We start from the raw sequence: 21279 nt of genomic DNA on the forward strand, positions 1-21279 counted from the left end.
GCAAGCTGATCTCCATTTTAGGGAACGACACGTCCGAGACGTGATGTCCCAGACCTGACGGGACGGATGACAATTTGTGACGGACGGTGACGCGACAAAAGTTTTGTCACGTCACCATCCCATCACACGTCCGAGAATTTTGGAAAAATCTGTCACATTTGCATCACCGTCACGGTTTGTGGCGGCCCCGTCATGTCCCCATCACTGGACGGCCTCACCTTCACATGTGACGGGAAAAACAACCATGCGGAGGAGAGAGAATTGGAGGGGCTATCTCCAATTATCTTTGGACGGCATCCTTTTGCGCGCGCGAAGTAATGCATGAACTTTTCTGCAAAATGCCAAGAAATCGAGTTAGCGACGCCACATGTCGAAATCTCGGCCATCAAAAAGCTTAAATCTAGTGATTTTTAAGATTTTTTTGTCATTTTTAAAAATCTGTCACGGCCATCATCCGTGACGGCCGTCCCGTCACATCACTCGTCCGAGGCCCCTTGTCACCATCACGTCACCGTCACGCCCAGTTTGTCATCCGTCACCGTTATGGGCCCCTAATTTTGTCACCGTCACTGCTACATCTTCCGTCACGTTGCCGTGACATGTGACGTGATGGATGACAGCTGCCGTTCCCTACTCCATATTAGGTATAATTTGAAATTTTGCAAATTTTGATTCTTCTAGGGAGAAGCATCAGTTCTTAATTACATAAACATATTTGACTTGACCTTAAGAGCGAAATATAAACTCAATTCCAGAGCCCAAATAAGCCTTGCCCGAAGAGCAGAGCGGAGCAACCGGAAGATTGAAGGGCGCCAGCGAGCATGTCATCGACTCTGTTGGAAGTGACGCGCTCCACTCACGAAGATGTCGAACGCCTTGAGCGGATAGTGGTGAAGGATCTTCAGCGCGATCCAACGACTGGCCGGGAACGTCTGTTCCAGGGTCACCGCGTCCGCAACGTGATTGATACTATCATATCTACGACCCAAAATTTGGTGGGTTTGTCTCCGTTTCCTCTGATTTTTGTTTGATTTCTGTTTCTGTTGGATTGACTTCTGTCGTATTGGATGTAGGTTGAGATATACGAAGACAAAGACGGCGCCAGGAAAGATGAAATCGCGGCTTTGGGAGGGCAGACGGCGACAGGGGGGATCAATGTTTTCAGCGCATTTTACGATCGATTGAAAGAGGTAACCTAATCGGGAGCTAGGATTCAGGTTTTTCTTATTTTATTCGGAAGTGATTTCTTTCATGGCGTGCGAAACTCGATTAGCAAGGATTCTCCTTTTAGGGTTTTTTTAGAAGTACTGTGAGGTGCTCTTTCGATGCGCACTGGGAGGAATTTAATCTCTAAAATCGTCACGAAACCATGGCACATCTCTGTAGGATATGTGGCAGTAATTTCTTTCATGAGGGATTTTATGTACAGTGTTTCGATTCACTTACTTCTGTTTATAAGTTTTAAGTTCCGGGGACAAATGATTAATTGCCTTAATGTCCCAATTAACTCATAAAGGATGATCGTATTCAGTTGAATAGTATGGGGCAGTTTTGCTAATAGTCTATCCATTAATCACGTTGCTGAAATTATGAATATTTTTTTATGCCACAACCCATGGTTTACGCCATAATCCATAATATTTCCTGGGGAAATCACGTAGACTTTTCTTTAAAAAAATTCGAATTATAGATTTCCCGGGCCATTGTTTATTATCATCTTGATACGATTCCTGCTGGAGAACGTATCACGAAGGAAGAAGGGGAGGAAGGCCTTGGTGGTATGGACGAGGACAAAGGAGGAATGGGAGTGGGTGTTGCCGGTGGGAAAGACAAAATTCTAACTTCATGTCCTGCCCTCCATCAAGGAGGGCTATATCTATAAAAGGAATTGCAAAGATGAGAATGCAAGGACGAGTATGGTCGTAGCTCGTGGCACATCTTTAGTAATATACTGGGACTCGATAAAACAGCTACCTAGCCTGATTACAAGGCCTTTTCTTTTCTAGTTGTACAAATCTTCTACAGAACATTCTTCTCCGATACTCACATTCAAGTACCTTTGTTTCAAGCGCATTCCTTTTACTTTAATTTCTTCACATTGTTCACAGATCGTCTCTTATTAACTTAGTATGGAGCTGGACGTCTAAACAAAGTAAAGAGAGGGATACATTCTATAAAAACTCTCGTTTTAAAATTGAGAAATCTGTTGGAAAGTATCTGGACTCACTTGATATCTTTATTGTCTAGATACGTGAATATCATAGACGACATCCGGTGGGACTTGTTGCTGATGCTGCTGAGGAGTATGAAGAGTTGCTTAAAGAAGAACCCATCATTGAGTTTAGCGGTGAGGTAAATTCTTTTCGCCTCATCCAATATGTTTTGACAATTTCAGATATAGAATATTTCAATTTGTTATACTGAGTTGAAGTGTAGCCTATTGGTTTAATATTTCTTTGAGCAAAACTTCTGATACATTGTGATGGTGATGGTTGTTTATTCTGGAATGAGTGGTTTATATTGTCAGTAGACGTTTCTAACGTGTCTACTATGGCTTGCATTTCTAATGAGTGGTTTATTTTTCGACTGATGCATGAATATCCCAGAATATCCTATTGAAAGTACTAAACTTGTTTACAGATTATCATATTTTCCGTGATGTCCCTATTTCAACGGCTAACGGTGATTATAGAGACAGTCTCCATCAACCTCTGATTGTCTACCTTCACATGTTTAAGGACCTTGATCTATGAGAAACAAGAACAGAAGTATCTTCTACAAAAAAAAAAGGACACGAATTTCTCGCTTTCTTGTTTCCCAGTCATCTAGGCGAAAGGAAAATGCATGAGAAGGGTCAATGATAAACTGAAGTAGTATGAAAGGGATGATAGCGTGTGGTTATTTTACTTTTGAACTTCAGATAACTGTTTTGTGTTTGCTGCGTTTGATATGATCTTAGATTCTTATCTCGCTGGGAGGGTCACCGACTTTGAATGTCCTCTATCCCATTGAGGGCATTTCAACCATTTCCCACATAGAGTGTTTTCCCGTAAAATAGAACAGCCCTCCCTTTAGGAGGGTGGCCAAAAAGTATCAGTGAAGTTGAAGTTCCTGTCTTCTTCCTCCACTGCATCTAAGTACTGTCTCTCTCCCTGCAATTCCCATCCCCCATATTCGTCTCAACTTCACTGCTTCTTGGGCGGTTTGTCTCTGGTCAATCCCTGCTGCCTCCGATTGGCCTCTCCTTCCCCCCCTCCGATTGTTTCTATCAGAAATTTTCCAGAATCCGCTTTAGATAAGGTGCAAAGCAGGGGTCCTCTGTGATAGGATCCTTCATATCATGTTAGCCCATAGGGGCACTTCAGTCATTTGGCAATTATGTATTTCCTTTAAATAGGGATGCCCTCCCTTTAGGAGGACAACCAAGAAGAAGAAGAAAGAAGGGTTCTGGTCTCTCCTCTCCTCGTCTAGGTCTGGTCTCCTTCTCTCCCTCTACAATCCCCTGCCCTCGTGATCGTCTCTACCTCACCGCGTCTTCAGGCGGCTCGTCCTCGGCCAATCCCTACCCCCTCTGGTCGGCCTCCTCTCCGATCCTTCCCGTTTCACCTCTCTACCCCGGGAACTTCTACCTCGCCTCGTCCTCTTCTCCGTCCGATCCGAACCTAGCACAAGGATCGTATCAACTACCCCTAAATAGGTTGAGGATCCTATGAAGGATCCTATCACTCTGTTACATTGTTGTGATGAGAAGTACTGATAAAAGTTTTACTCTGATACTCATTCATTGCCTTTTATTTGCTAGATATTATTTCTACTAGACTGGCCTATTGAATCTATAGAAGTTTTGTGATAAGATGACTTAGGTTTTAATGCCTCCCATAAGTTTTTAAATTCTGCTTTATTGATTTTGACTTCATTAACCTGTTGCCCATCTTGCTTTGTCAACGATTATCTTTTTGAGAGCATTGTAATTTGGGTTGCAGGTGGGGCATGACTTCTTTTAAAAAAAATTAGGCCACGGCTATTGAGAAACTTACTGGTTTTCATATCTTTTGGCTAGATTTTACGTGCTATTTTATTTCAACTTTGGTTGCTCATTGCTTTTCCTCATTTTTTTTATATTGATTTGGACTTCTTTTCTAATGCTTTATTATTTTCGTTGGGGCGATTCTCAGGAGGCTTCTGGTCGATACCTCGACATGCACGAACTTTACAACGAATTTATCAATTCAAAGTTCGGCCAACGAGTTGAATATTCGGCTTTCTTGGAAACATTTTCTCAGACCCACAACATTCCTCTGAAGTTGAAGCTAACGAGGTATGCAAGATATTCTCTCTAAGCTGAAATCGAAATTGTTTTATTTTTCAATGTACAATGTTCCCAACATCGAGTTGGCCAATATCTTAAACCATGAGAAATATAATGCCTTTTCTGTTAGTTTTGAACTTCTATCTTCAACGCACTAGTTTTTTATGTCACAAACAGTTTCATGTCTCTTTTCTTTGTATGATTGCAGACAATACAGAGAATATCTGGAGCATCTCTTGGATTATTTGATTTCCTTTTTTCAGCGGACAGAGCCATTGCAGGATCCAGATCGAATCTTCGCCAAGGTCTGATTTCTTTCATTTTATTCTCTTTTATTAAAAAGGTGTTTGAATATATATGCTTATCTTGGCAACCGCAATTCTTGAAACGACTTGTGAATGTCCTCACTCTGCTGAATTAATAATCGTGTGTCGCCTCTTCAATTGTTTTCATCTTCATTCTTTGTCTGTAGCTCTTGTAAAAGAATTGACTTGTATCAGCCAAATATTTGTACTGATGTGCTGGGTCATGGCAGGTTGAGACAGAGTTTGAAGAGCAATGGGAAGCTGGAAAAATTATCGGGTGGGAGAATAAGGGAGTTGAAAATGGGCATATTTCATCTGGAGAGTTCATCATAGATCTCGACTACTACAGTACAGTAGAAGAGCTAATGGAAATCGGCCCAGAGAAGTTGAAGGAGGTTTGTGATTCGAGTTGGTTTAATGCTGTCTTTGCTATCAGTAGTATAATCATGATTTTCTTGGTGCTGATACTTTAAATATAGAAAGAATTATACCATGGGAAAGATCACCCAAGTATTAAGAAAGAATTACATCTAAAAACAAAGAGGTTCTGATTTCTCAGAATTCATACTTGTATTTCCCAGAATTTGAAAACAATTGTTTTCTTCCAAAAAAGAATTTGAAATCAATTTTTTTCTGTTCGAATGCAGTTTTCATAATTTTCTACCGTTCTAGTTTATTCTCCCTCAAATATATTTTCAATATTAATAAAAGGTTATCTTTTTCTTCAAAAATAAATAAATATGAAGGTTACCTTTTGTGCTTCAGGCATTAGCGGGTCTGGGGCTGAAGACTGGAGGAACCCTTGCTCAGCGCGCTGAAAGGCTATTCCTGACTAAAGTACAGTTTTCGGAAACATTGATACATTAATTTTCATTTCATAATCTCATTAATCGTATTTCTTCCTGTGCAGAACACGCCTTTGGAAAAGCTAGATAGAAAACATTTTGCCAAGGGGCAGCGTGCTCCAGAAAATGGCGCTGCTTCTAATTTGCAAGAAAACAGAGATATGAAAGATATTGCTTTATTGGAGAGCAAAATGCAAAAAATGTGTGAATTATTAGACGAGGTCAGTCCCTATCCTAACACTTTACTGCATTTGCTGTGCATCTTCATCCATTCTAACTGTTCTTTTTATTTTCTCCTTGTAAAAGGTCATCGTGCGTACAAAGGAAAATGTGGAGAAGAAACAGGCATTGACGTATGAAGAGATGGAGGCCGAGCGTGAAGAGGTATTTGACTACTATAATTGATCCCATAAATTCATTAATTCGAATAAAATCATCATTTTATAAAGAAAATGTGTTCCATGTTTTGACAGGAGGACATTCAGCCTGAGAGTGAAAGCGATGATGACGATCAACAAATCTACAATCCTCTAAAGTTGCCCATGGGTTGGGATGGGAAGCCCATCCCTTACTGGCTATATAAACTTCACGGACTGGGTCAGGTAAACTTTTCAGATCTATCAGTAATCTTTCTGAAAGTGAGCCCTAAATTCTGTGAAATGCAGGAATTTAAGTGCGAGATATGCGGGAATTACAGCTACTGGGGGCGCCGGGCATTTGAGCGGCACTTCAAGGAGTGGCGCCACCAGCACGGCATGCGATGCCTCAACATCCCGAACACCAAAAACTTCAACGAAATTACATCAATTGAGGTCGGCTCGCCGAAGATCAGAAGATTGTTCTCTAAATACATCGTAAATATAGACCAAATCGCTGAAATTTGTTTGTTTCTGCAGGAAGCGAAGGTGCTATGGGAAAGAATTCAGGAACGGCAAGGATTGAACAAATGGAGGCCGGATCTTGAGGAAGAATACGAAGACAGAGAGGGAAATATCTACAACAAGAAGACTTACACGGATCTCCAACGCCAGGGCCTCATCTAGGAAGAACGCGGATGAACGGCGACGACCGTTTCGCCGCAGTTGTAATTTTGACAAGCGCAGCAGTTTAAAAATTGCCTTTTAGCCTCGTTCTTATATTTTTGTAGAAATATTATGTGTTCTGTTAAAGGAAGTTGATAAAAAAAATGAAGTTTATATTTTTAAATGCCATCGAGCTCGGTAGTACAGTGCAAGGACGTGGATGGGACGGTTTTTTCGTCCAAGGACGAAAACTTGTCTCGTCCGAGGGTTTGGACGAAGTCCAGGATGAAAATTCGTTCCGGGGACAACCGGACGGGACCGTTTTCTTCCCATGCGATGAAAAACCATCCGTCCGGATGTCTCGGACGGTGGGCGGACGAATGCAGATGAAATAATAAATTAATTTTTCAATTAAATTGCCAAAAACTTCTATGGATTTCCAACAAATCGCGGAAAAGACAATATTTAATCCATCATTGATTAAGAATATGATTATTTTTTATACATGCCATTATCATCTTATTATAGTATTTTCATGCTTAAAATGATTGTGTGAAATGAATCCTTTAACAGATAACTCGGGTAAAAGAAAATTTTTATATCCCATTTATCATTTTATTAAAATCTGAAAAAATGCAATAAAATTCTAGAGAAACGAAGAAATTTCATTATTTAATCCCCAGCATTATATTATGAGTTTTATTACAATTGTGTTCTTTTGCAATTTAATTATTCACATCATTGTCAAATTAAATTCCGAAAAATTCAATAGATCTCTAGATAAATGTCCAAAACTTATTAATCAATCCCCACATTTAATAATACTAAAATAATGCCTGCCGAGTACTTATTTTTGTTGTTTATTTTCTGTTCTTTCTCCATTGTCTTCATTTTAGATTTTAGGAGGCTTTTCCAGATATGAGTGACAGTATCGACTCTGATTCATCTTGATATTTCTTTTTTGCTTTTATTACATTCATTGCAGGTATTACTGCCTGGCCGGGTTCGAGATCAGTGAGGCAGACAAGGTAATTAATCACAACAAATTATAACATTATTTTATTTGTTTTGAGTAAGGGTTGGGATCTTCCATTGTATCCTAACTTCTCTAAGGAGAATGTTTATAGAGCCTAGAACACTAAAACATGCATCCATGATCGAAGTTTACAACTAATGTGGTAACGTTTCAGATAAAGCAATTTCTGAGTGATATGGAGGGCGATTTTCTCCAGGTAATATCCATTTTGTTAAACTGATGAACCAATCTTCAACTGTTTTGACATATCAAAAGTCATTGTGAATATTAATTCATTGAATCCAATCGAAAAGCTTGGTTGGTAAAACTTTTACCTGTCTTGATACCACTAATCTTTTTTCGAACGTGTTATGGCACCTCTAATAAATTTTCTCCTCCTCTTAGCAGATCTAATAAAGTAATAAACTTCTATTTTTAATAATCTTTACTTTCTTGTGAACACATTTTCAACACTGCAGAAAATAGATCATTTTGAGAAAATTAATGTGTAAGAATAAATTGAGCAACTCTTTGAGAAAAACTGTTCCCAATCTTCGTAAAATTCATCATCCTCTTACAAATTTAATAGATTAATAAACTTACATTCCGTTTAACTCTTATTTTCTCGTAAATCCATCTTGAATATTTTTGAAAAAATCAAAAATCATTTTTGGGAAATCAATACATCAGATCCAATTGAACAACTTGCTGGAAAAAGCTGTCAGTGTTCTTACACACTAATTTCTTTCTCCCCATGCAGGATTAAATAAACTGAAACTTTTCTTTTGAGGAAGCATTCATTTTCCTGTAAATCCATCTTTAATACTCTCGTGGATTCAATCATTTTTCCATCTTTAATATACTCCACACGCTCGTATACCTACAAAAATTTCTCTTATCATATCTCATTTTATCTAACAACTTTTATTTATTTGACATTTATCTTTTTGTGAAGCCATCTTGAACAATTATGAAACTTTATACATCAGATAGAATTATGCAACTTTATGGGAAAAACTCTAACATTGTTTCTCATCTTCTGCATATCATTTTCTGTACCGAAGATATGCTATCTCTCACAGTGTGGGACGATGTACACACACAACCCTAAAATTCATAGTCATTACGAGTAAAACATATCAACCATACTTATTCAACAAATAATAACACAAAAATCTAAGTTTGCCCTTGGATTCAATCATTTGTTTATGCTATAAAATAAGTACTCAGCAGCCGTCCATCCAGCTAATAACACAAAAATCTAAGTTTGCCCTTGGATTCAATCATTTCAAACATTAAAAAATAAGTACTCGGCAGCCATCCATCCAGCTCGCTCAAAATCATCTTCACCTGGTGTAGAATGGCAGTGTTGAAATGGCCTTGTCATATCTCATGGTTTTAGGCAGTCCATATCGACACCCGATCAACGGCATACCTGCAGAAGGTAAAATCGGTAAAATTTTACCATCCATGAAAATTGTTGTATATCTCTCTTCATCCTCTTTCTTCAAAAAGAAATTTCTTTTCATCCTATCTCCAATATATCATCATGGATCATTCTCCAATATAATCTTGCAACTGGAATTTGAAACCCAGCCAAAGCATTTGAATAATACAATTGGGATCTTAAGCTCTTCTAAATTTCATTCCAAGCTCTTCACCTCCTCTAATTTGGTCCTTGAGACTTCTGCGGTACTGTCTATAAAAGCATTTAAAATTTTGACATATTTGGAATAACAATTCCTTCACGAAAAGTAACAATTCACCTTATTTATCAGGATTCAAGTTGAGGAGACATTCTACTACAGAAGACTTTGTGGAATAGTTCTTTTGACAGTTGTAATTTTTTTATGCTTTGGCAACAGATCCATGAAAATACAAGCAGCAATCATGGCGCCCCAAAGAAATGATATAAACTGAATCCGTGTGTGATTAATTTTCTGATCTTACACAAACTTAGAGAGTAAAAAATATTGTATCAATCTCCTGGTATTCTTGTTATACCGCGATATTGTAATCTAACTATGCCAGCTTTTTCAGAAATAACCTAAAAAGCGTATCATTTCTCTATCTAAGTTGAATCTTCACACAATATCAAATTCAGATACAGATGTTAAACTGGAACTGCCAGAAACTAAGAACATACAAATATTTTTTTTTCTAAACCAGATTATGGTGCTACAGCTCAATTTAGTGCCCAAACAGATAAATTATCAGTTTCAATAAAAGCAAGGCTGACGGGGGCATCCCTCAATATAATGTAAAAAGTTGGTGTACTAGCATGACTTAGAACGTAGCAGCATCGTTAACCCGTCCACTGCCTTTCTGTTGTTTCCCCTTACTCTGTAACAATGAATAGAGAGTGTTAAGAAAAAGAAACATGCCTACGCACAGGTCAGAAAGCGATAGAGCATAACGCACCAGCACATGAGCTGTCATCATCGTTAGAATCATCATCAGAGTTGGAGGAGTTCTGGTCTACACAACGGAACCATGCCCGAAGCATCACCAGCATCTCAATATTCTCTGCATCTAGGCGTGATCTTCGATACGTGGTGATGTCGCGACCAACTGAAAAAAGCTGCTCCACTGGTGCATTGGTCAGGCTTACAAAGAGAAATTGGCACACCATTTTGGTCCAGTTTGGAAAGTGACGCATCCCAACATCCTTCCACCAGCTCAGCAGATTATCCTCCTCCTCGCTGCATGGGATGTCTAGATACTTGTCCAGCTTTTGTCTAGGCCTTGAGCGTGGTCGTTGACGATTGCATGGACGTGTATACCGCCGCTTGGAGGAAACATATTGTGGTGGATTGTGACTTCTCGATACTTCTCCCTGATGAATATTATGTGGCCGTCATGCCAATCACACTGTCATGTTTATTTAAGTTCATCGAATAAAATATTTACGTTCATTAGTATTCTATGTGATATTTATAATGAAGTCCATGAATATGTGCAATGACTTAGTGAATTATGATGAGATCATACTACAGTGATCACTAGTCTTTAAACATGTATTCTAAATATTCTTATTCGATGGACAATCGAGACGGACATCGAATTATCCGGATAGAATAACACTAGCTAATCCTACTTATGCGATAAGTATAGCTGATCACGTGGCCATTAGTGTGGCGACACTAAGGACAGATAGTCAGTGCTCTTTGGAGAAAGAGTTCACTGAATTGTTCGTACAAATCCTTGAATAGTATTGTACCTAAGTGTCAATCAGGTCGATTCAAGTCACGGTTGTATAAGTGATCCACTGACCTAAGACACTAAGGACATCTCATGAGTGGACGACTACATTTTGAGTATGACTTACGTGCCTCTAATCATGGGATTTGAACAAGTCATAGTCCGGGTGTAGTAAGCAGCCCATGGAGGTGATTGAAGGGTTAAGACAAGATCATACACCCTCGACATAAGAGAAGATTGACTCAAGAAAGATGATGCAAAAAATCCCTGGCCAGTGTAATAAGGATATTAGAGAGCATTATCCAGTTATCCCTATTATGAGTCAGTACTAATCGAATGATGGATTAGGGTTTGACGATAAACCATACCCTAAGTCATTTGAGAGTATCGTGTGGATGATGGATTATACATATATGGTAACTGATGACGGTAAAGGTTCCATAAGAGAGTTTAAGACTACTCGGTATCTTCTAGAGCACAAGGTGTAGCTTGGCACCCCACGGCCTGGAAACTTAACCTATTGATTGGGTTAAATCAATCTTTATTTAATTAATCTATATGTTGATATAGTGAATTATTAAGGTTGGTCAATAAATGTTATTAACTAGAATGATACATGGGCCTAGAGGGTCACACGCACAAGGTCATAAGGGCATTGGTGGATATATTTTAATTTGTACGATTTTTTAGAAAAACCATAAGTGAAATATAAAGAGGGGAAGGGGTCTCATTTTAAGCACCGATGCAAGCCTGATTTGACATCCCCTCTCCCTTTCTCCACTCATCCAATGAAGATTGTCTTCATGGTGACAAAATCTTCTAGATTTTCAAGAAGAGTTGAAGAAGATGTGGAGATCCAAGCCTCGAGTGATCGCGTGGATACTTCCAGATGTCGGACGCGTGAATGGCTTTAGAACAATCTCGGAGCAGCAAAGTTAAGGGTGGAACGAGTTTCCCAAAAGGTACTTTCAATGTTTTGTTTTAAAGATGGATTGTAAATCTATTGACACGCTTTCAAATCCATGGAACGTGTTTTCCATGGCCGAACTAGGGCACAAAACCCAACACTCCCTGCTCTGAGTCACATTCTGTTGTTTTTGTAATAGCTGCATAGTCGAAAATACCACCAAGATCGGAGAGCACATCTTGGCGACATTACGAATGCACAACCTCTAATTTGGAGAATGGATCCAATGTCGCTACTGTAGCACCCATATGATTGCCCAAAATTATCGTTGCATATTGCATCAACTTGTTGTGCATAGCACTACAAGCCGAGCGCAATGCATCCATGCGCTCAACATCCAATGATACCCCTACATTGTACATAGCCTGCTAAAGTTGAGTCTTAAGCTCTGTGAACATTGACATTACGTTAGTGATTGGCAATTTCTTCGCCGAACACACAAAGTCAGAACCAGGGCACAGTGGGCCAAGGATGTGAAAATATTCATCAATCAACTCCCAGTCCTCTTGACATAGGCCATAATCCTTAGTTGACGTCAAAAGGAACTTCACAGCCATATGGTCTAGTACCTCTCTCTTGGCAAGAGAATGCTCAAACATAATGAAAGTGGAGTTCCAATGCGTTGGGCATTCAACCTTTATCTTGTTAGAATCCGGGAGCTCAAACATTTTTCACATATCAACATATTTCTCCATTTTTTGTGTGGATCCCTGAATGAAATTATTGATTTGTCTCACACGTAAAACGTCTAGTCCCAAAGGTGTAACTATTGCGATAATATTCTCATCAACTTGTGATTCGGCCGGGTCATCTGTGTCCAGCGTTGTATCTGGGCAAAAATCTCAGACGCATAGCTGATTACTTCTCGATGCCTCTGGACGAATTATCTTTTGGTCGGCCTGGACTACGATGTTGAGTACATGGGCAACGCATGGTACGATCGGTCCAAAGTGAATTGCGGGTTTACAGTGTTTAATTGATCCAGTATGGAGGTCAGCATCATTCTATTGGTGATGCATTGTCTGTGGTGATGGCACAAAGCTTCCACCCGATGTCATATTCATGTGCAACTTCCACGACGATCCTCACCAAGTTGGTGTCGTAATGGGATCCCTTGATCTGTCGGAGAACACAAAATAGCTCACATAGCTTAACGTCGGTGTGAATCTAGTGGGCACTGACACCTAGAAGGGCGAGGTTATTTTGGGATGTCCATGTTGGGTTCTGGAGCCCTTGATATGGATGAATAAATAAAAATATTCCACAGCGGAAGACTTGAACAGAATTGAACTACATCATTAAAACCGTGAAACGAAGTACCTTTGCACGGCTCCCATCCGTGATTTCTTAGATTCTAGAGCGAGCTGAGTCGAGCTACTCAAATGTGCAGCCTCTAGACGTATCCACAAGATCCTTGACACATCGAATCTCCATCTTCTTTTTGATGAGCCCTTTTCAATCTCTATTGTCATTGTTACGTCGTCCCGATTGCATCGCGGATAGAGAGGGGTGTTGGGAGAAGGGAAAAGAACGGGAAAGGACCCTGAACGATTCTGGCTTGGGTGAATTTTGTTCATGGCCTTCCCCTATTTATACTAAGTGGGTATTTTTCATAAAAACCCTCAAAACTTAAGTATATCTTTCGACTAACAAAAGACTATTTGCGTGTGGCCCTCTAGGCCCATGTATCAATCTAGTTGACGACTCCAGTGACCAAATAACCTTTATTGGTCTTCCAAATTAATTAACTATATCACCATATATATTAATTAATATCGGATAGATTTAACTCAATCAATAGGTTGAGTATCCAACACGTGGGGTGCTAAGCTACACCTTGTGTTCTAGAAGATACAAAGGAGTGTGTATCTACTCACTTCATGGAACTTGTTCGTCATCGGTTACCGTGTATGTATAATCCTTCACCCACTTGACGCTCCTTGGACAACTTAGGGTATTGTCAACTGTCAAACCCTAATCAGTCATTCGAGTTAGTAATGGTGCACTCAGAAATCATAGGAGAACAGTTCTCTGATATTTCATAATTCATTAAGTCCGATCATGTATTCATGGACTTCATTATAAGCATCACCCATGCGCTATAATGAATATGTTGTATTAATGAACATAGAACGGGATGTGGAATGTCTAATTGGCTTGCTGGCCACATATATTTCCATCAATTGGGAGATAAGGTGAGTGCGTATAGTAGCCATTGAATAAATTCGGAGATAAAACAAGGAGAATGGGAGTTTGGAATCAAGTGACATTGACATAGTAAAAAAAATAGAGATTGACAATGATAGAAATTAAGAGAAAGACAGAGTGAGAGATTTTTAAATATGTCAAAGCAAGAGACAGAGATTGAGCGATTGAGAGAGAGAGAGAAAATTGAGGAAGGAAGGAAGAAGGATAATGAGAGATTGAGGTAGTGAGAGGGATGGAGAGTAAGAGAATGATGTATGGAGGAAATTCAGGGACGATTTAGAGGTTGCAAGATTGAGAAATAAAAAAGCAAGAGAAATAGATTGAGCGATTGAGAGAGATAGAGATGGAGACGGAGCAATGGAGAGCGGGAAAAAATTGAGAAACTGAGAAAGATAGAAATCAAGAGGAAGAGAGATTGAGCGAGGAATGCACGTACCTCGTCCATCTTTGAGGTGTCCATCGGGTAAGCTATCTCTGACGATGAGGACGGGTGCGAAGGGCGGCGGGGAAACAAAGGCTACAGCTGGTTGCATTAGAGGGGGTGGAGGAAGGTGGATGTAGTTGCCGTCGCCATGGTCAGCCTTGTTCTTCCTTCAAAAACGAAAAAACATGAAACACCTAGGGTGGGCCAATGGGCGCCTTCTTGTTTCAAACTAAAATTAAATTAATTTGTAAAATATATATTATTTTTTCGTCTGAGATGAGGGGCGAACGTTTTTTCTCCTGGACCGGATCATTGGAAGGGACGATTTTCACATCGTCGGACGAAAAATTATCCCCTCCTTCATCCCTAAACTGATTCTGGATGTCGGACGGGAGGAAATTCATCCCGTCCCGTCTATCGTCCACATCCGGGACGGAGCGGAACTATACTCTGTTGTAACTGATGACAGAACACAATCCATCGTCCATCATCTGTCTTGTTAATCATTGTACTTTATTACGTCATCCGTCACGTCCGTCCCAAACTGATGGTGGTCATCCGTCTCCACAACTTAGTCATCTGTCCTGACCTAAAAGTGGGAAAGTGGATCTAGATCCCTTATTGTATGTTGTCTAGATGATAAAGATGCTCGATGACCTCGTCTGTCTGCGGAGTCTCTAAAATTTGTCATCATTCATGTTGTCATTGTAGCCCCATCAGTCCTGCACGTAGTCTATCGGCCCCACGCCTGAGTGATTATGAATAAAAACATGGCAATTTAAAACAAAATTGGCCAATAAAATACACATTCTTTCTATGTCATCTGGCCTCTGTCCATCAACATCATACAATGCATTCACCATCATCATTGTGATCATTGAGGAACTCGTCTACATCATCCATCCATCGGCGTCATCGAGGAAGCCGTCCACAATGTCCATCCATCGATGTCATATGAGGCATAGACCGTCATCATCATCATCATCTGGACGACTACCCATTCCTAACATGCGCTCAATTACTCTGTTCTCCGATCCTCCATCCATCCGTTACGTCATCAATTCCCATCCATATGTCTCCCGTGCTGACCCGTCATCATCATCCAGGCACAAACGGCAAACCAAATTCCTCATCCGAACGTAGAAATACATCATAAAGAGGGAGAGAGAGATAGATAGATATAGGTGGATAGATTTTTTTATTGGCAAAATCACGGTGCCGAGGTACGTCCAACCCTGCGGTTGTGCCCATAGACTGATCCATCCGTGCCCTATGGGGTGTTTATTTATAAAATTTAGTGCTTTTAATCATTTGTAGGCGTGGAGTGAGTGTACATGTCTCAATTACACACGGATCTTACTCATCCACGCCCATGTTGCAGGAAAGAAAAAGGTACTTAGGTGTTACCTAGTGAATGCCGGGAGATGGTCACTCGTGTCAGCAGGAGTTGGGGGAGCCCTCGTAGCGATGCAATGTGTGGAGTGCGTACTCTACCTTGCCGTTTGCAGATGTCATCGTGGAGGTGCGCGACTTGACGAACTACGATCTAAAGAGGGAACTACGATCTGTCTATCTCCCAGATAAGTGGATAGATACAAAGAGGAAGATAGACAGATAAAGAGAGATGAAAGACCTACGATCCCAGTTCAGTCCGGCCTGATTGGTCCTAAATGTCCAACACTACATCAAAGCTCATCCTGTCATGTTAGTCTGTACGTCACGCATCACTACAAACTGAGAAACCAATAACATCATCCACCTCATAGTAGAGAGAGATATAGATAGATCGAGACAGATATAGATATAGATCGAGATAGATAGGAAAGATATAAATATAAATATAGATATAGATATAGATATAGATATAGATATCGATATCGATATAGATAGAGATAGAGATTGAAATAGACATAGATGGAGATAGAGATAGATATAGATAGATAGAGATAGTTATAGATCGAGATCGAGATCGATATAGATATAGATAGAGATAGATATAGATAGATAGAGATAGTTATAGATCGAGATCGAGATCGATATAGATATAGATAGAGATAGATATAGATAGAGGTAGATATAGATAGAGATGGACAAAGATATAGATATAGATAGAGATGGATAAAGATATAGATATAGATATAGATAGAGATGGATAAAGATATAGATATAGATAGAGATGGATAAAGATATAGATATAGATAGAGATGGATAAAGATATATATATAGATAGAGATAGATATAGATGTAGATAGATATAGATAGAGATAGAGTTAGATATAGATAGAGATAGATATAGATAGATAGAGGTAGATACAGATATATATATATATATATCGAGATCGAGAGAGAGAGAGAGAGATATAGATAGGTAGAGGTATATACAGATAGAGATATATTTAGATATAGATAGATAGAGGTAGATACAGATGGAGATAGATATAGATAGAGATGGATAGAGGTAGATACAGATAGAGATAGGTACACATAGAGAGAGATTTATAGATTGAGATAGAGAGTGATAGATATATATAGATAGATAGATATATATATATATATATGGAGAGAGAGAGAGAGAGAGCAAAGATTTAGGGTTCGGAAAATTTGAAATAAAAAAGCCAGCAGACAGATAGTGAGAGAGAGAGAGAGAGAGAGAGAGAGAGAGAGAGTCGTGCAGAGAGGAGCGAGTTCGAGGAACGAGCAGAACAATGGCGGAGGTCGCGGCCGACGGGCCGGTGATGACGATGATGAGCAAGAGGCTACGCGCGCTACGCAAGAAGTACAATCGGATTCTACAGATGGAGGAGAGCTTGGCGCAGGGCAAAACCCTAAACAAAGAGCAAGAAGAAGTCTTCCGCTCCAAACCCGCCATCGCCGCCCTAATCGACGAGTACGAGAAGCTTCGCCAGCCCCTCTCCGCTGCCCTCCAAGAAGAACTCGAATTGGCCGCGACCCGTCTCCCCCTTTCTTCTTCCCCGCCTTCTCTCCCTTGCTCTGCCCACGAAGATCGTCGGGAAGAGGCCGAGGACGAACCTCCGCCGTCCGATCCGGATACCCATCGAGAAGGCGAATCCGCCGTCGAGGACCTTATCAACTTGCTCTACTTCGGATGCCTGTTCGACGTGAAGAGCCAGAGCGAGTTCGCTTCCATGGTGTTCACGCGAACCCACGAGAGGGAGAGTTGCTTGACTTATGACTACGTGACTGATGATTCTACTGGGTTTCTCCTCGAGAAAGACCTCGATCTCGTCTCTAATCTTGCTGGTTTGGTGATTTCGAGGCCTGTGAATTCCGGGGATTCTCACAGAAACGCGCTCCGTGGGTGTTTCCAACGCGCCAAGCTCTGGTTGAGCAATGCTGACCAGCCCATTCTTCCTGATTCCTCCATTACATGTATCTTCAATTCTGATTGCTCTTGTTGTTAATTTTTTTATTCTTTTTTGGGTCCGTTTTTTTTTTGTGCGAATTTGTGCGAATTTTTTGTTCTGTTCTGTTTTCCGAACAGAACAAAAAGAAATTCGAACATAACATCGCACATACCCGTGTGCAGTTCTTTTGTTCGCTTTGTGCGAATTTTGTTCTTTCAAAAACAAATTGTGCAATTTTTTTTTCGTTTTTGGAAATAAAAAAAAACAGAACAAAGAACAAGGCCCTGTGCGGTTCTTTTGTGTGAATCTTTTGTTCATTATAAATGAATAGAACAGAACAACCTTGTCTAGGTGGGGGGAAGTTTTGATTTGATTTTTTGTTTTCTTTGATTTTACCTCAGATGCGGATTTGAGGGAGCGGCTAAACAGGATCTTGTCTTCTGAGTATTTCACCAAAGCGCCGGAATTGAAGGCTCCTGCTGATGTTGCTGTGGCCGTGGGCAAGTTTCAGGCTCAGGTATCATCCATCTCTGCTCCAGTCTCGTCGTCTCCGGTGTCTGACACGCCTCCCACGAGTTATCAGGAGAAGGTTATTCCCTTTCACTTATATATTTCATCAAATTCTTCTTTATTGTTCCAAAAAAAAATATTTCATCAAATTCTACGCTATTTCTTAGTAGTTTACAAGATTTTTGTAGGTATTCATTGGGTTGACTATGGTTGGTAGTTAATGGGTAAGTATTAAGCGTTATGAACTGTTGGATTGAACTTTTGTGATGTATCTCTCACATGGGTGCCCTTTATTCTGTTCATTTTCAAGAAAAAAACGTTCCTGTGATGAACGAATTTCCAACGATTGCTGGGTGACTTTTTCTTTTATCTTTGGTTCTTTCTTATTAAACTATCTTGTTCATTTTAAGAAAAAACCTTGAAGGGCACTATTGCAAATCTTTCCCTTTCCGTTCGTCTAATCAACAAATTTTCAGCGATTGCTTTACTCTTTGGATTTTGTCGTTAAATCGGCCATCATTGTGGGATTTGAAGAAGTGCATTAATCAATAACCATCTGATGATAGTTGGGTACATTATGTAATAACGACATCGTATTTCTTCCTGATTAATCTCCTTCATTGTAGTCTCTGTTCTCCAAGACATTTCATTACTAGGACCACTTTATTCTGCGTCATAGAGGTTCAGTGTTGCCCTTGGGTCTTTGATCTTTGCTCATGTAGACCTTTCAATAATCGGGAGAAGAGAGGGCATAATACAGAACTTTCAATAATCTGTGTAGACCTTTCATTCTGTTGGCTAATTCAGGTTTTACAACGATGTGGATATTATCTGGCGCTTTTACGAAGTCTTCTAATTACCCTGTTTTGTCTTCTTTACCTGTTGCAAATCAAGCATAATTCCCTGGGTTCTTGTGTATCATTTATGGATCAGCCTAAAAGTCTATATTTTTTTAATACTTTTATAATTATTTTATTAATTATCTGACAATGATATTTCTTATTGTTATTTGCTTGATCCTCAGGAGGAGAGTCCTGAAGTTTTTGATCCTGAATACGATCAGTCAGGTCCTGTTGGCGACTCGCTCAAGGTAAAAACCCAGACCCAAGCTTCGTTCTGTGATTATGGTTAGGGTTCCTCGTCATCCTCCGTTATTCTTCTACAGAAGGAGACCGATTCAGTATACTCTAACCCTGCGGAAGAGCAGTATCAGAACCAAAGAGATGTGGAGAGTTCAAGGGAGCCGGGTCAGCAAGGGCCTCGTCGTCCGTACCAGAACCAGACCCACCGTGGCGGAGGGAGGGGCCGGGGACGAAGGGACTTCGTCAACGGCCGTGGACCTCGTGGCGGCGGTTACTTCAATGGCCGGAGCCAATTCTATGACCCCAGTTACTACCAACGAAGCTATTACAGTCCTCGTGGCAGGGGCGGCAGAGGCGGCAGTCAGGGCATCTACGGCCATGCCGGGGCAGCCGACGGGGAGATGTAGTCCAGATCCTGATCCTAAGGTATGCATTGACCTGATCGATTTTGGCGCCGCACCCCTTCCGTGATAACTTAATTTTTGGTCGATTCCACGCCAGAAGAAAGGACTGTTTTTGCTAGCAGTTTTTTAATGCCAACCCCGTTGACTCTGACGGATTTTGACCGTTGACAGTCGATGACAACCTTCATTTGCAGGCTGTCAGTTATCATTGACGATGACGTTGACACATATTTCCAAACATCAGTGTCACTGTCATCTTCATTCAGACTTGCCAGGCCCAAATATTCTGGACTGGGTCAAAGTCAACAGCTAACAAATTTAAAATTAATGCCAAATATTTACTGTTTCATTGGGCTAGTAATACTTTCAAGTAGCTGAAACAGAGATGGTCTGTTTTACGTGGAAAATAAGAGGATCTTCCCCACTTAGTTCCCTTGAAGTGAAGAATCATGATGAACAGAAAGATGGAAAAGCAGGAGTCTCTGCCGCGTGAGCAACCTGGCTGTTGGTGACATGAGCTTGCTTTATCTATAGGTTGTACTCAAATCTTTTTTTTCAAAATCAATTTACCCATTTTTCTTGATTTTGAAGAAGTTCGAAAGAAAGGGTTAGAGTCAGGCCCAATACCACTGGTCAGACTAGCTACTGAGCAGTTCTTTTGGGGGGAAAGCAGACATAAGGAAAAGCATTAAGAAAGACTTTTTCCTGAAATAGACCAAACCTAAGCTTTTTTGTGAGTAGCCTAATCGGGTGCACGAAGAGAACCAATTACAAGAGTAACCGAAGAAGATGGAAAAAGAAGAGTAACACATCTCTGTTCTATGCCAAACAAGAGACAAATTATCAAAGACAATTAATGTGGAAAAAGTTTTTCGCCTAACATTAGATTAAAAAGAAAGTAAGTTTGTTTAATTGTTCCAAGGAATTGAAGTCATTCTATAAGTTATGAAAATATGTAATCTCACCCCCAGCCCAAACCTCCAATTTAGAGTTAAGTTGATCTTTATGATTTGGGCTCTGAACTTCCTTTGTTCCCCGCCCCCCTAACAACTTTTTCTTTTGATATGTTTGATATCAAAATTTTGAGTCATTTGGTCCATAGGGTGGGCCGTCAACATAAGATTATGTAAAAAAACCACATCACAGATAATCACTATCTTCTTTGCCTCAGATAGAGAACAACAGACATCATCTGTCATGTTATTCATCATGGTGGCCATCTTCATATAATGTCATAATGGTGACATATGATGTTCTAGAAGGTTGTGACAGTGAAGGATGGCGTGAAGGAATATTAGTGACGGATGATGCGATATGTGAAGGTGACGAAGGGCCTCAGATGGATGACGTGATGGGACAGTCACCACAGATGCTGTAGAGGGATTTTTAGATGATGTGAGAGAGAGAGTGAGTGAGAGAGAAATGATAGAGAGAGGCATTTGGAGGGAGAAAGAAACTGAGAGAGAAGATGGAGAGAGAGAGAGGGAGAGGGAAAGAGAAACTGAGAGAGAAGAAGGTGAGAGAGAGAGACAGACCAAGAGAGATGAAGACACACCCATAAAAATAATTTATTCATATATTTCATGTGATGAGGATGCCATCTGGTGATGGGACAAGGACAG

At 40.2% G+C, this 21279-nt stretch overlaps 2 protein-coding genes across 2 annotated transcripts; both read left to right on the forward strand.

The window, feature by feature from the left end:
* Positions 1-755: 755 nt before the first annotated feature.
* Positions 756-6665, forward strand: ATO (splicing factor-like protein). Its single transcript, XM_078573739.1, has 12 exons — positions 756-995; positions 1074-1190; positions 2248-2352; positions 4176-4318; positions 4518-4614; positions 4845-5009; positions 5380-5451; positions 5525-5680; positions 5766-5843; positions 5933-6061; positions 6125-6271; positions 6356-6665. The coding sequence occupies exons 1-12, from the start codon at positions 822-824 to the stop codon at positions 6500-6502; spliced, it is 1530 nt and encodes a 509-aa protein (XP_078429865.1). The 5' UTR covers positions 756-821; the 3' UTR covers positions 6503-6665.
* A 10252-nt stretch (positions 6666-16917) lies between these two features.
* On the forward strand, positions 16918-19793 carry LOC144701922 (glycine-rich protein). The gene is made up of 4 exons (XM_078573740.1): positions 16918-17686; positions 18063-18250; positions 19196-19261; positions 19337-19793. The coding sequence occupies exons 1-4, from the start codon at positions 17002-17004 to the stop codon at positions 19658-19660; spliced, it is 1263 nt and encodes a 420-aa protein (XP_078429866.1). The 5' UTR covers positions 16918-17001; the 3' UTR covers positions 19661-19793.
* Positions 19794-21279: the final 1486 nt, after the last annotated feature.

This window comes from Wolffia australiana, chromosome 4 (genome assembly GCF_029677425.1).
Source record: "Wolffia australiana isolate 7733 chromosome 4, ASM2967742v1".
Lineage (NCBI taxonomy): Eukaryota > Viridiplantae > Streptophyta > Magnoliopsida > Alismatales > Araceae > Wolffia > Wolffia australiana.